This window comes from Mandrillus leucophaeus, unplaced genomic scaffold (assembly GCF_000951045.1).
Source record: "Mandrillus leucophaeus isolate KB7577 unplaced genomic scaffold, Mleu.le_1.0 Scaffold439, whole genome shotgun sequence".
NCBI classification, from domain to species: domain Eukaryota; kingdom Metazoa; phylum Chordata; class Mammalia; order Primates; family Cercopithecidae; genus Mandrillus; species Mandrillus leucophaeus.
The window spans coordinates 211,243-226,640 of record NW_012104687.1 but is presented as its reverse complement, the minus strand read 5'-3'; the positions used below and the strand labels follow the sequence as shown (position 1 = coordinate 226,640).

Sequence of the window (15,398 nt, the reverse complement as noted above, 5' to 3'; positions counted from 1 at the left end):
TTAGTGGTAGCATGGCCTTGGACTAGTCCCAAAGCAAAAGACTGAAAAAGCATGGAAATCATTAAGTCCCAATACGTATCCAAGAGCTACCAAGGCATGCTGGTCGGTGCTGACTAGAAAACCAGTACAGTAACATTTAAAAAGCACCAAGATCTCTAAGAAAAGCCTTTTTTGATTAGATGATTGCATACACATCACCAGGCATTCCTAAGAAAAAGAGGCAATGACTATGAGAAGGGCTGTTACCCTAAAACTACAAAGACCAAAGCCAGAGTCTAGACAAGATGCACGAGTGCTAGGTTCTGCCACCTTGCAGTCTCTATCCTTTGGAAATGACAATCACATTCCTTACAGTCTTGCATTTGCCGTCTTGGACTTCAGGAAGAGGCCCAAACAAAGCTTTCCTTGCCATCCGTTTCATGCATGCAGGAGGTAAAAATAAAATAAAATAAAATTAAATTAAATTAAAAGAAAAAAGACCTCTCAATGTTCATGTGAAACTAATGGTTCAGTGTCATATAAAAGGAAGGGGAAAGGAAAAAGAAATTCACAGATTTAGGCCACGCGCAGTCGCTCACGCCTGTAATCCCAGCACTTTGGGAGGCTGAGGCAGGCGGGGCACGAGGTCAGGAGTTTGAGACCAGCCTGGCCAACATGGCGAAACCCTGACTCTACTAAAAATACAAAAATTAGCCAGGCATGGTGGCGCATGCCTGTAATCCCAGCTACTCAGGAGGCTGAGGCCAGAGAATCGCTTGAACCCGGGAGGCGGAGTTTGCAGTGAGCTGAGATCACACCACTGCACTCTAGCCTGGGCTACAGAGCAAGACTCCACCTCAAAAAAAAAAAAAAAAAACCAAACAAACAAGAAATTCACAGATTCATTACACTGTGCATGGCTTTAATGATCATCTAGCATATCTGTAGGTCAAATTCAGTTTAGCACACCAATATTTTTAAGGTCTCAAGGTCTCTTCTGAACTCTGGCACTAGTTACCCAAGTTCAGAAAAAGGGAAATGCTACTACTGCTGACTCATCCAATGCCACTGCTATAGTCACCTCTGTGATATACACTAGCTCTGGGAATAACCTTCCCCCCTGCCCCCCCTTTTTTTTTTTTTTTTGAGACAGAGTCTTGCTATGTGACCCAGGCTGGAATCCAGTGCCACAATTTTGGCTCACTGCAACCTCCACCTGCCAGCTGCAAGCGATTCTCCTGCCTCAGTCTCCTGAGTAGAAGTAACTGGGATTACAAGCACATGCCACCACACCCAGTTAATTTCTGTATTTTTAGTAGAGACAGGGTTTCGCCATGTTGGCCAAGCTGGTCTCGAACTCCTGACCTCAGGTGATCCACCCGCCTCACTCTCCCAAAATGCTGGGATTACAGGTGAGAACCAATGAGCCTGGCTCTTCACCATTTTTTTTTTCCTTAATTCAGTCCTCCTGTTAGACCTCTGGGACTCTCTACAGTAAGAAGGCCAAGTCAGAAAACTGAGCAAGTTAAGAGGTAATGAAAGCAGTATGTTTAGTGCCTTAAACCTCATAATCTCAGTCAGTGGAAAGGTTAAATCCCAATTATCTGACCTCTGACACTGTGGAATAATGGAGCTGCAGGCTTTTAAAATTACCAAATAAATTAGAGAAAACAGATGTGATGAAATAAAATACCATCTAGCCATCAACAGGCTCACACCTGCAAAATATTTACTGTATCCCCAGAACTCTATTAAGAAGTCAAGTGCAATGAATCCATGGCTCACATTTCAGATCTGTTAAGAACTACAAATAACAGGCTGGGCACAGTGGCTCATGCCTGTAATCCCAGCACTTTGGGAGGCTGAGGCGAGTGGATCACCTGAGGTCAGGAGTCTGAGTCCAGTCTGGCCAACATGGTGAAACCCCTCTCTACTAAAAATACAAAAATTGGTCTGGCATGGTGGCATGCCCCTGTAATTCCCAGCTACCCAGGAGGCTGAGGCAGGAGAATCACTTGAACCTGGGAGGTGGAGGTCACAGTGAGCCGAGATGGCGCCACTGCACTCCAGCCTGGGCGATAGAGCAAGACTCTGTCTCAAAAAACAAAAACAAAAAACAAAAGAACTACAAATAACAAAGGATCAAGTTAGAAGGCATTAGACAAACAAGAGGACAATTACTGGAGCCACATTTTAATCTCCACTAAAGGAGCTCAAATCCAGACATCCTGGTCCTTTTAGACCTATCTTGACCTAGTAATCCTAAAAAATGGGGCAATTTTGAAATGAGCCAACTGCTACCAGGTTGGGTCAGTAAAAGAACATTCTTTTCCTCTTGATATTTCAGACCTTCAGAAAAAGAAATTAGCTTCTATGACTTCTTTATGTATTTATTTTTTGAGATGGAGTCTCACTTTGTCACCCAGGCTGGAGTACAGTGGCATGATCTCAGCTCACTGCAAGCTCCGCCTCCTAGGTTCAAGTGATTTTCCTGCCTCAGCCTCCCAAGTAGCTGGGATTACAGGCGCCCGCCACCACGCCCAGCTAGTTTTTGTATTTTTAGTAGATACGGGCTTCCACTATGTTGGCCAGGCTGGTCTCGAACTCCTGACCTCAGATGTTCCGTCCAACATTTGGGAGGCCAGATGTTTGGCCTCCCAAAGTGCTGAGATTATAGGCGTGAGCCACTGTGCCCGGCCAATGTCCTATGACTTCTGAAACCTTAACTAGTGTTCATTATAACATTGCTTAATAAAACAAATCCATGATTTCATAACTAAAAGAGTCAAGGGTTTGTTACATCTTCCAGTTCCTCATAGATAACTTCTTGGCAGCTGCTTCCTTAGTGTAGCAAAAGAACACAGTGGCTTTATTTTTCAAAGAGGTAGCAAACATTTTTCCTTTTTTTTTTTTTTCCCTTGAGACAGAGTCTTGCTCTGTCGCCCCAGCTAGAGTGAAATGACACAATCTCGGCTCACTGCAACCTCCGCCTCCTAGGTTCAAGTGATTCTCCTGCCTCAGCCTCCCAAGTAGCTGGGATTACAGGTGTGTACCACCACGCCTGGCTAATTTTTTGTATTTTTAGTAGAGATGGGGTTTCCCCATGTTGGCCAGGCTGGTCTTGAACTCTTGACCTCATGATCTGCCCGCCTCGGCCTCCCAAAGTGCCAGGATTACAGGCAGAAGCCACCATGCCCAGCCCACATTTTTCTTCTATATTTGGACTGAAAACCCAGCCAACATGCTGGGCCCTGAGGTCCTTACCACAGGTATTTTACTCCCATACTAAAATAGGGCAATTGGCATTTTCCTGCTTCTCTTGAGCAAACAAAGGTTTCTGGAAGAAGAGGGCACAGCCCAAAGTCTGCAAAGCTAATGGCACTAAAATGGCAAGTTTCACACACTACTGTATTTTCAGTGACCAGCAGTCAATCATCAACAAAGTTGGGAGAGGAAGGGAGTCAATTTAGGCAGCTATATTTAGAACTCAGATATAATGGAATGAGAAAATAACTATCAATAACATGCTTAATTATTATTATTATTTTTTGAGATGGAGTCTCACTCTGTCGCCCAGACTGGAGTGCAGTGGCAGGATCTCGGCTCACTGCAACCTCCGCCTCCTGGATTCAAGCGATTTTCCTGCCTCAGCCTCCCAAGTAGCTGGGACTACAGACGCACACTACCACACCCAGCTAATATTTGTATTTTTGGTAGAGACAAGTTTCACCATGATGGCCAGGATGGTCTCAATCTCTTGACCTCGTGATCCACCCGCCTCGGCCTCCCAAAGTGCTGGGATTACAGGTGTGAGCCACCACGCCCGCCCCACCACTCTCAACTATTTTAAGCACCCTAGCCTACTGAACTTTACTTATTGCCTGTGTTTTATTTAAGACACCTATATATTGATCTGGGGGGGTGGGCAGGGAGGAAGACCCAACAAGTTCAAATGAACCTTTTAGGAAAAAGAATTTGAGCAACTCCCAGTACTCCAATAGTAATTTCCCTTTTCACAAGTTCTCCACCCAAACAGAACATTTTCCTTTCAGAACATCTAGACCATTAGAATGTGCTATACAGTTACAGCTCACAGTACAGTATGAATACTAGGCTAAGAAATAATACTGAGAATGTCTATTCCAACTGGTAAATCTCTTCAAGTTTTCTGAAATGGGCTTAGTTTACAAGATACATACTAATCATCCCTATTAAAATACAAGTCAAATGGTCACAACTTAATTACACACAGAGCAAGCAAACAGTTCTTCACAGTTCTGAATACTTCTCCGCTATTCTATAATCATCTCTAGTGCAAGATCTTCCAGTAGTTCCATCTTTTCCATGGTGTATGGAGCATTCGATAAATGCTCACTAAATGAATGATAAGCTTTAGTATTTTCAGACGTCAAATTCTCTTTTGTTTCTTCACCTGTTTCCAGGGAAAGATCCTGAGGCATTTATCCCATGCTTAAAGAGACTATGCTGCCATGTGTCTCACACCTACAAGCCAGAACATATTTGATAAGGTCTCTAATTACATAACTATGGAAGAAGCAAGGGTGGTTATCTAGTCTGGGCCTGCTGGCTCCTGCAGGAGCATGATGAGCATTGTGTATGGAACTACCTGACTGTATGTGACGCCTACGACACTGAAACATTTTTCAAAGCATGATGTTGGGGACTCAGGAGACCCCTACTGCAATCTGAAAAGGACATTCTACATTAATTAAAGCTTGCATGATTAGCTATGCACACATTCACCAAAAGGCTAGAATTGGTCTTTAATTTCTTTTTTTTTTTTTTTTTTTTGAGACAGAGTCTTGTTCTGTCGCCCAGGCTGGAGTACAGTGGCGTAATCTCGGCTCACTGCAACCTCCGCCTCCCCGGTTCAAGTGATTCTCCTGCCTCAGCCTCCCAAGTAGCTGGGATTACAGGCATGCACCACGACGCCCAGCTAATTTTTTTATGTTTAGTGGAGATAGGGTTTCACCATGTTGGCTAGGCTGGTCTCCAACTCCTGGCCTGAAGTGATCCGCCTGCCTCGGCCTCCCAAAGTGTTGGGATTACAGGGGTGAGCCACTGCACGTGGCCCTAGAATAGGCCTTTTTACTTCACCTGCCTTTTTTGTCCCAGACTTTTCCATAGGGAAGACGCTGTACTGTGCATACCTTTGTTGCACTTAAGTCCACAAAAATTATTAGGTATCAAAATGTATTGATATCAAATTTATTAGATATCAACTATGAACAAGGTGTTGTGAAATGGTACAAGAGGGCTTGGCACGAAGGCTCACACCTGCAATCCCAGCACTTTAGGAGGCTGAGACAGGCAGATTGCTTGAGCCCAGAAGTTTGAGACCAGCCTGGGCAACAGGGCGAAACCCCATCTCTACTACAAATACAAAAATTAGCTGGGCGTGGTGGCAGGCACCAGTAATCCCAGCTACTCGGGAGGCTGAGGCAAGAGAATTGCTTAAATCTGGGAGGCAGAGGTTGTAGTGAGCCGAGACCATGCCACTTCACTCCAGCCTGGGTGCCTGAGTGACAGAGTGAGACCCCATCTCAAAAATAAGAAAAAAGAAACAGTACAAAAATGTCTAAGACATGGAGCCTGTCCATCTTCTTCTTCTTCTTTTTTTTTTTTTTTTTTTTTTGAGACAGAGTGTTGCTCTGTCTCCCAGGCTGGAGTATAGTGGCCTGATCTCAGCTCACTACAACTTCCGCCTCCCGGGTTCAAGTGATTCTCCTGCCTCAGCCTCCCGAGTAGCTGGGACGACAGGCGTCTGCCACCACTCCCAGATAATTTTTGTATTTTTAGTAGAGATGGGGTTTCACCATATTGGCCAGGCTGGTCTCGAACTCCTGACCTTGTGATCTGCCTGCCTCAGCCTCCCAAAGTGCTGGAATTACAGACGTGAGCCACCGCACCCGGCTATAGCCTATCTATCTTCAAGTAGACAACAATCTTGTTGGGGAGACATCATCATCATCCTACCTTTTTACAGCTTAAAATATATACATATATTTTAATTTTAAATAGAGATGTTGCCCAAATTGGTCTCAAACAGCTGGGCTCAAGTAATTCTGCCTTGACCTTAAAACATATTTTGACAAGTGTTTTCTTAAATGCATTTCTCAGCAATCTATGGCACAAACAGAATTTGTCATATCCATTTTTCAGGCAAAGAAACTGTGGGTCAGACAAGCCAAGAAACTTGCTTCCCACATCCAAAGGTCTTTCCTTTTTAGCATGCAGCCTCTCTCACACAGATAATAACAGCAAAAGACAGATGGTAATAAATAATGGAGGAAGGTATGAACAGTATATTAGGGAAGCAGAGAGGAAGAAAAGAGCTTAATATCTATGGTGAGGAATCTGAGAGAAGTTGGTTAAAACATGTGGCTTTTGATTTTATCTTTGAGATGACTTTTAGAGAACAGGACACTTTCAGTCAATTAAGAAGGGCAGGCCGGATGTGGTAGCTCACGCCTGTAATCTAAGCACTTAGCAAGACTGAGGTAGTGTATTAGTCCATTTTCACATTGCTATAAAGAACTATCCAAGACTGGGTAATTTAAAAAGGAAAGAGGTTTAACTGACTCACAGTTCCACACGGCTGGGGAGGCCTCACGAAACTTACATTTATGGGAAGAAGGCAAAGGAGAATCAAGCACCTTCTTACAAGGCAGCAGGAGAAAGAGCACAGGAGAAACTGCCACTTTTTTTTTTTCTAAACAGAGTCTCGCTCTGTTGCCCAGGCTGTAGTGCAGTGGTACAATCTCAGCTCACTGCAACCTCCGCCACTGGGGTTCAGGCAACTCTCCTGCCTCAGCCTCCCAAGTAGCTGGGACTACAGGCACCTGCCACCACACCCAGCTAATTTTTGTATTTTTAGTAGAGACAGGGTTTCATCATGTTGGCCAAGCTGGTTTCAAACTCCTGACCTCAAGTGATCCGCCCTCCTCAGCCTCCCAAAGTGCTGGGATTACAGGCGTGAGCCACAGCACCCAGGTGAAACTGCCACTTTTAAACCATCGGATCTCATGAGAATTCCTTCACCATCACAAGAACAGCATGGAGGAAACCACTCCCATGATCCAGTTGCCTCCCACCAGGTCACCCCCTTGATACATGGGGATGGATTACCATTGGAGGAGATGATATTTGGATGGGAGCACAGAGCCAAACCATATCAGTCAGGCAGATTGCTTGAGCTCAGGGGTTCAAGACCAGCCTGGACAACATGGCAAAACACCATTAAAATTTTCAAAAACTAATAGAAAAAAGAAAAAAAGGGAAGGGCTAATAGGGAAGGTTAAGACGTAACAAGGAGGTTCATGTGGCTGAAGTCTGGCTACCTAAGGATGCAGCAGTGAGTCAGGCCGAAAAGGTAAGCCAGGTCCTTGAAAGGCAGGCAGAATGAAAACTGCATGCAGCACACTAATGCTGAAGCTTGCTGGTGGAAGAATGGAAGGCTAGCTGCATGCTTCAGACTTGCAGTATTTCCCAACAGGAGCTCTTGTCATTTGGGGCAGGATAATTCTTTATTTATAGGACTGTCCTATGTACTACAGGATGCTATGCATCCCTGCCCCTTGCCTACTTCATGCTTGTACTGCTTTTCAGTCAGTCAAGACAGTAAGCAACGACTTTACAGATTTCTTACAGATTTCCAAATGTCATAGGAGGAGATACTGTCCCTAGTTTTAGAGGTAGTTATTAATGGTCTTTATTCCAGGTTCACATGAAGAGAGAAGAAAAGCAAGAAGATCTTCTTTTTTTGAGACAGAGTTTCGCTTTTGCTGCCTAGGCTGGAGTACCATGGCACGATCTTGGTTCACTGCAACCTCCGCCTCCTGGGTTCAAGGGATTCTCCTGCCTCAGCCTCCTGAGTAGCTGGGATTACAGGTGCCTGCCACCACGTCTGGCTAATTTTTTATCTTTTTAGGAGAGACGGGGTTGCACCATGTTGGCCATGCTGTTCTCGAACTCCTGACCTCAGGTGATCTGCCTGCCTCGGCCTCCCAAAGTGCTGAAATTAGAGGTGTGAGCCACAACGCCTGGCCAAATTTGTTTTTTTTTTTTTGTCCCTGAGACAGAGTTTCGCTAGTGTTGCCCAGGCTGGAGTGCAATGGTGCAATCTCGGCTCACTGCAACCTCCGCCTCCCAAGTTCAAGCAATTCTCCTGTCTCAGCCTCCCAAGTAGCTGGGATCACAGGCACGTGGCACTACGGCCGGCTAATTTTTTTTTTTATTTTTAGTGGACAGGGTTTCGCCATGTTGGCCAGGCTGGTCTCAAACTCCTGACCTCAGGTGATCTGCCCACCTCAGCCTCCCAAAGGGCTGGGATTACAGGCGTGAGCCACCAAACCCAGCCCAAATTTGTATTTTACAATCGATACTTGTCACATTCAAAATTTTTGTAGGAGTCCATTTAAATTTTGTATTTGCTGAACATATACTATGTTGAAATAGTCATTATATGATCTAGCACTAAAATCTGACTACTCTCTAAGCAAGATCTTAGAAATACCCTCATGTACAGCTTTCCTTTGTTTTCCTCTTAGATAATGTGAGATGTTTAAAATTCTAACCATAACACCTTGACCACTTTGGAGTAGAGAAAAATCCAATGAAAAAGCAGAGGGCTGGGTGCAGTGGCTCATGCCTGTAATCCCAGCACTTTGGGAGGCCAAGGTGGGTGGATCACGTGAGGTCAGGAGTTCGAGACCAGCCTGGCAAACATGGCGAAACCCCATCTCTACTAAAAATACAAAAATCAGCTGGGTGTGGTGGCACACACCTGTAGTCTCAACTACTCGGGAGGCTGAGGCAGGAGAATCGCTTGAACTCGAGAGGTGGAGGTTGTGGTGAGACAAGATTGTACCACTACACTCTACCCTGGGCAACAGACTCCATCTCAAAAAAAAAAAAAAAAAGCAGAATATAAAATTATTAACAAACTGCCTACAATATATTTAGGCTCACACTTTTCCCTAATTTGGGTTATAAAATTAATATAAACTCTCATTTTACATTCTCTTCATTAAAAAGTCAGATAATGGCCAGGCATAGTGGCTCACACTTGTAATCCCAACATTTTGGGAGGCCAAGGTGGGAGGATCGCTTGAGCCCAGGAGTTCCAGACAAGCCTGGGTAATACGGTGAGACACCATCTCTACAAATAATTTTTTAAAAATTAGCTAGGCGTGGTGGCATGCACCTGTGGGCCCAGCTACTCAAAAGGCTGAGGCAGGAGGACTACCTGAGCCCAGGAGGTCGAGGCTGCAGTGACACATGATCACGCCACCATATCACAGTCTGGGTGACAGAGTGAGACTCCATTTCAAAATAAATAAATAATTAAAAGTCAGATAAAATGCATGCTGTGGCCAAGTGCAGTGGCTCACGTATATAATCCCAGCCCTGTGGGAGGCCAAGGCAGGCATACTGCTTGAGCTCAGTTCAAGACTAGCCTGGGCAACATGGTGAAACCCCATCTCTACAAAAAATACAAAAGTTAACCAGGCGTGCCCCAGCACTATCTACTATCAGTAGTCCTGATACTCAGGAGGCTGAGGTGGGAGGATCACCTGAGCCTGGGGAGGTGGAGGCTGCAGTGAGCTGTGATTATGCCACTGCACTCCAGCTTCAGCGATAGAGTGAGACCTTGTCTCAAAAACAAAGCAAACAAAAAAACATGCCTCCAAAGAAGTTTCTGGAAATATGACCACAGGCAGGGTGGAATCTGCTTTCACAGTAAATACTTACTGTGCGAGAAGCGCTGAGTGATTGGGGTTCCAGGATAAGGATAGGTACGGCTCTCCCACTGAATGTTTCCTTCCTGGACAGCCTTCATGAAACCATGATAACACTGATGGGCTACACCTAAGACAGAAAGAGCAAATCCTTCAGTCCAGACACTTACTTATCCATCAAATCATTAAAACTGTGTCTATTACCTGTTTTTATCATTTTTATAAAACAAGTTTCTTTTTTTTTTTTTGAGACGGAGTCTCACTCTGTCGCCCAGGCTGGAGTGCAGCCGCGCGATCTTGGCTCACTGCAACCTCTGCCTCCCGGGTTCAAGCGATTCTCCTGCTTCAGCCTCCCAAGTGGCTGGGATTACACGCACCCGCCACCACATCCGGATAATTTTCTTTTAGTAGAGACGGGGCGTCACCATCTTGGTCAGGCTGGTCTTGAACTCCTGACCTTGTGATCTACCCACCTCAGCCTTCCAAAGTGCTGGGATTACAGGCATGAGCCACCACGCCTGGCCTATAGGACAAATTTCTTTGAGGAATTCCAAATTTATCTGATTTTCATTCAAAGGAAATAAATTTTTTTAAACTGAAAGGCAATCCTTTCGGTTTATCAAAGTCCAGGAAGGTTAAGTGACATTAAAAATTACAAAATTAGCTCACACTGTAACTCTAGTCCCTTTTATGTTATGTTATCTCATAAAGCAACATATTAAGATAATTGATCTTATTTACTCCAAAGCAAAGGTGTTGGGGGATAATTTAGTCTTATGAAAGAGTATAATAAAACAATGTCTGGAACATAACAGGTGTTCAATAAGTATCTATAGTTGGAAACTGTAATAAAGCATTCTCTGTCTTAAATATAGAGATAATAATTAGCTTACAATTGATTATGTTTTGTTTATTTTTTTTCTTCAGACAGGGTCTTGCTCTGTTACCCAGGCTGGAGTGGCATGACTTTGGCTCACTGCAACCTCTGCCTCCCAGGCTCAAGCAATACTCCTACCTCCGCCTCCTGGGTAGCAGGGACTACAGGCGAGCACCACCATGTCTGGCTAAAATGGATTATGAAATACATAACTCAGGAAAGTTTTTTTTTTTTTTGAGACAGAGTCTCGCTCTGTCGCCTAGGCTGGAGTATAGTGGCTCACCGCAACCTCTGCCTCCCGGGTTCAAGTGATTCTCCTGCCTCAGCCTCCTGAGTAGCTGGGATTACAGACATGCATCCCCACGCCCAGCTAATTTTGTTATTTTTAGTAGAGACAGGGTTTCACCATGGTGGCCAGGCTGGTCTCAAACTCCCCAGCTCAGGTGATCCACCCACCTCGGCCTCCCAAAGTGTTGGGTTTACAGGCGTGAGCTACTGCATCCAACCAGGAAAAGTTTTTTAAAAGATGAGAGGCCAGGCACAGTGGCTCACACCTGTAATCCCAGTGCTTTAGGAAGCCAAGGCAGAAGGATAGCTTGAAGCAAGGAGTTTGAGACCAGCCTGGGCAACACAGTAAGACCCTGTTTCTCTGCAAAAAACTTTAAAATTAGTCAGGCATGGTGGTCTGCACCTGTAGTCCTACTTGGGAGGCAGAGGAGGGAGGACCACTTGTGCCCAGGAGTTCAAGGCAGCAGCGATCATGCCTATGATCATGCCATGCCACTGCACTCCAGCCTGGGCAAGACAGTGAGACCCTGTCTCTTAAAAAGCTAACAAAAAAAAGACAGACATATAACAATGGAGAGGAAAGAAACCTGTCTTATTTCTAGAGCTAATAATCAAGGTTGCAGGATATAAGGTTAGCATACAACAATGAACAAGTAGAATTTGAAATTAAAACACATAATACCATATACATTCACACCAAAAAACGAAATACTTAGATATAAATATAACAAAATTCATACAAAATCTATATGAAGAAACCCATAAAACTATGATGAAAGAAATCAAAGAACTAAATAAAGAGATAATCCATGTTCATGGATAGGATAAGAAGACTCAATATTGTCAAGATGTCAGTTCTTCCCAACTTGATCTATAGATTCAATGCAATCCTAGTCAAAACCCCAGCAAATTATTTTGTGAATATCGACAAACTGATTCTAAAGTTTATGTGGAAAAGCACAAGATCCAGAATAGCCAAGAAAACATGGAAGGAGAAGAACAAAGTCAGAAGACTGATACCATCTGACTTCAATACTTACTATAAAAGCTATAGTAATCAAGACAGTGTGTTATTTGCAAATAATAGACAAATAGATCAATGGAACAGAACAGAGAGCCAAGAAATAGACCCAAACAAATACAGTCCACTGATTTTTTTTAATAGAGGTGGGGTCTCACTATATTGTCTAGGCTGGTCTCAAACTCCTGAGCTCAAGCGATCCTCCCATCTCAGCCTCTCAAAGTGTTGGAATTACAGGCGCTAGCCACTGTGTCCAACCTTCACTGATCTTTGATAAAGAAGCAAAAGTAATACAATGCAGAAAAGACAGCGTTTTGCCAGGCTCAGTGGTGTATGCCTGTGGTCCTAGCTACATGAGCAGCTAAGGCAGGAGGATCGCTTAAGCCCAGGAGTACAAGGTTGTAGTGCACAATGATCCCACCTGTGAACAGCCATTGAATTTCAGCCTAGGAAACACAGTGAGACCCTATCTCTCTCTCTCTCTTTTTTTTTTTTTGAGCCTGGGTCTCACTCTGTCACCTAGCATGGAGTACAGTGGCACGGTCTCCATTCACTGCAACCTCTGCCTCCTGAGCAATCTCAGCCTCTGAGTAGCCGGGAGTATAGGCACACACCACCACACCCAGCTGATTTCTGTTTTTTTTTTTTCTTTTTGTAGAGATGGGGGTTGGCCATGTTCTCAGGCTGGGAGATCCCATCTCTGTGTGTTTTTTTTTTTTTTTTTTTTTTTTGAGAAGGAGTCTCACTCTGTTGCCCAGGCTGGAATGCAGTGGCACAATGTCAGCTCACTGTAACTTCCACCTCCCATGTTCAAATGATTCCCCTGCCTCAGGTTCCCAAGTAGCTGAGATTACAGGCATGTGCTATCACACTCAACTAATTTTGCATTTTCAGTAGAGACTGGGTTTCACCATGTTGGCCAGGTTGGTCTCAAACTCTTGATCTCAAGTGATCTGCCCACCTCGGCCTCCCAAAATGCTGGGATTACAGGCGTGAGCCACCATGCCTGGCCAGGAGCCCCCATTTTTGTTTTGTTTTTTTTTTTGAGATGGAGTCTCACTCTGTCACCTAGGCTGGAGTGCTGTGGCGCTATCTCAGCTTACTGCAACCTCCAACTTCTGGGTTCAAGTGGTTCTCCTGCCTCAGCCTTCCGAGTAGCTGGGATTACAGGCACGCACCACCACACCCAGCTAATTTTTTTTTTTTGTACTTTTAATAGAGATGGGGTTTCACCATGTTGGCCAGGATGGTCTCAATCTCTTGACCTTGTGATCCACCCACCTCGGCCTCCCAAAGTGCTGGGATTACAGGTGTGAGCCACCGCGTCTGGCCAACTCCATCTCTTAAAGAAAAAAAAAAAAAGCTTTTTCCAAAAGTGACACAAATTAAAATCTACATGCAAGAAAATGAATATAGACATCTTTCATGAAAATGAACTAAAAATGAATCACGGTCCTAAATGTAAAACATAAAACTCCTTGAAGATAACAGGAGACAAACTAGATGACCTTGAGTTTGGGGATGACTTTTTAGACACAACACCAAAGACATGATCCATGAAAGAAAGAATGACCAGGCGTGGTAGCTCACACCTGTAATTCTAACACTTTGGGAGGCCGAGGTGGGAGGATAACTTGAGCCCAGGAGCTCAAGACCAGCCTGGGCAACACAGGGAGACCCTGTCTCCACAAAATATTTTTTAAAACATTAGCCAGGTATGGCCGGGTCAGTGGCTCACACCCGTAATCCCAGCACTTTGGGAAGCTGACCGAGGTGGGTGATCACTTAAAGTCAGGAGTTTGAGACCAGCCTGGTCAACAGGGTAAAACTCTGTCTCTACTAAAAAAAATTAGCCAGGTGTAGTAGCATGCACCTGTAATCCCAGCTACTCGGGAGATGGAGGCAGGAGAATTGCTTGAACCCAGGAGGTGGAGGTTGCAATGAGCCAAGATTGCACTACTGCACTCCAGCCTGGGCGATGAAGTGAGACTCCATCTGAAAAAAAAGAAAAAAAAATTAGCCGGGTGTGGTGGCATGTGCTTGTAGTGCCAGCTACTTGGGAAGCTAAAGTTGGAGGATCGCTTGAGCCTGGGAGGTCGAGGCTGCAGTGAGCCCTGATCACACCACTAGATTCCAGCGTAGGTGACAAAGCAAGATCTTATCCCCTACTCAAAATAATTGATAAGCCGGAATTCATTAAAACTAAAAGTTTCTGCTCTGTGAAAACTACTGCCAAGGGAATGAGAAGATAAGCCACAGACTGAGAGAAAATATTTGTAAAAGACATATCTGATAAAAGACAGTTATATAGAATATCCAAAGAACTCTTAAAACTCAACAATATTAGGGCCTCTTAAAACTCAACAATATTAGGGCCGAGCGTGGTGGCTAATGTCTGTAATCCTAGCACTTTGGGAGGAAGCGGCAGGTGAATCACTTGACGTCAGGAGTTTGAGATCAGCCTAGCCAACATAGTGAAACCCTGTCTCTGCTAAAAATACAAAAATTACCCAGAAATCACTTGAACCCAGAAGGCGGAGGTTGCAGTGAGCCAGTATTGTGCCACTGCACTCCAGTCTAGGCAACAGAGCAGGACTCTGTCTCAAAACAAACAAACATACAAACAAAAAAACTCAACAACATTAATAAACAAACAACCCAATTAAAAAACGGGTCAAGGCCGGGTGTGGTGGCTCACACCTGTAATCCTAGCACTTTGGGAGGCCAAGGTGGGTGAATCACGAAGTCAGGAGATCCAGACTATCCTGGCTAACAAGGTGAAACTCCGTCTCTACTAAAAATACAAAAAATTAGCCAGGCGTGGTGGCGGACGCCTGTAGTCCCAGCTACTTGGAAGGTTGAGGCAAGAGAATGGCGTGAACCCAGGAGGTGGAGCTTGCAGTGAGCCGAGATCGTGCCCCTGCACTCCAGCCTGGGCAACACAGTGAGACTCTGTCTCAAAAAAACAAACAAAATAAAGGGTCAAAGGCCTGGCATGGTGGCTCATAATTCCAGGACTTTAGCAGGCCCAGGTGGGAAGATCGCTTGATCCCAAGAGTTCAGGACCAGCCTGGCAACACAGTGAGACCTCATCTCTACAAAAATAAATAAATAAATAAATAAATAAATAAATAAATAAATAAATACAAAAATCAGCTGGGTGTGGTGGTACACACCTGTAGTCCCAGCTACTCGAGAGGCTGAGGCAAGAGGACTGCTTGAGCCCAGGAAGTTGAGGCTGCAATGAGCTATGATCATGCCACTGTGCTCTAACCTGGGTGACAGAGCAAGACCTTGTCTCAAAAAAAAAGAAAGAAAGAAAAAGAGAAAAGAAAAAAGAAATACCTAATAGATAGGCTTATTAGGTAGTTAGGGCCAATTTAATTTGACAAATACATTCTTATGTCTTATCAATGTAATGGCCATTTGAAAAAAATCAGAAACATAAATAAAAGAAAAAATTATACTGTCA

General features: G+C 44.4%; 1 protein-coding gene across 3 annotated transcripts in view; it reads right to left on the bottom strand.

Moving 5' to 3' along the window:
• Positions 1-15,398, bottom strand: part of FBXO42 (F-box protein 42) — a 112,232-nt gene that overhangs the window by 47,260 nt on the left and 49,574 nt on the right. For 2 of the 3 annotated variants that reach the window (XM_011993947.1, XM_011993946.1), the window contains one exon: positions 9,754-9,870. In XM_011993947.1, coding sequence (XP_011849337.1) covers positions 9,754-9,870 — 117 coding nt within the window. Of the gene's footprint in view, positions 1-9,753; positions 9,871-13,799; positions 13,922-15,398 lie in introns of all 3 variants that reach the window. The other variant, XM_011993948.1, reaches the window with a different exon arrangement.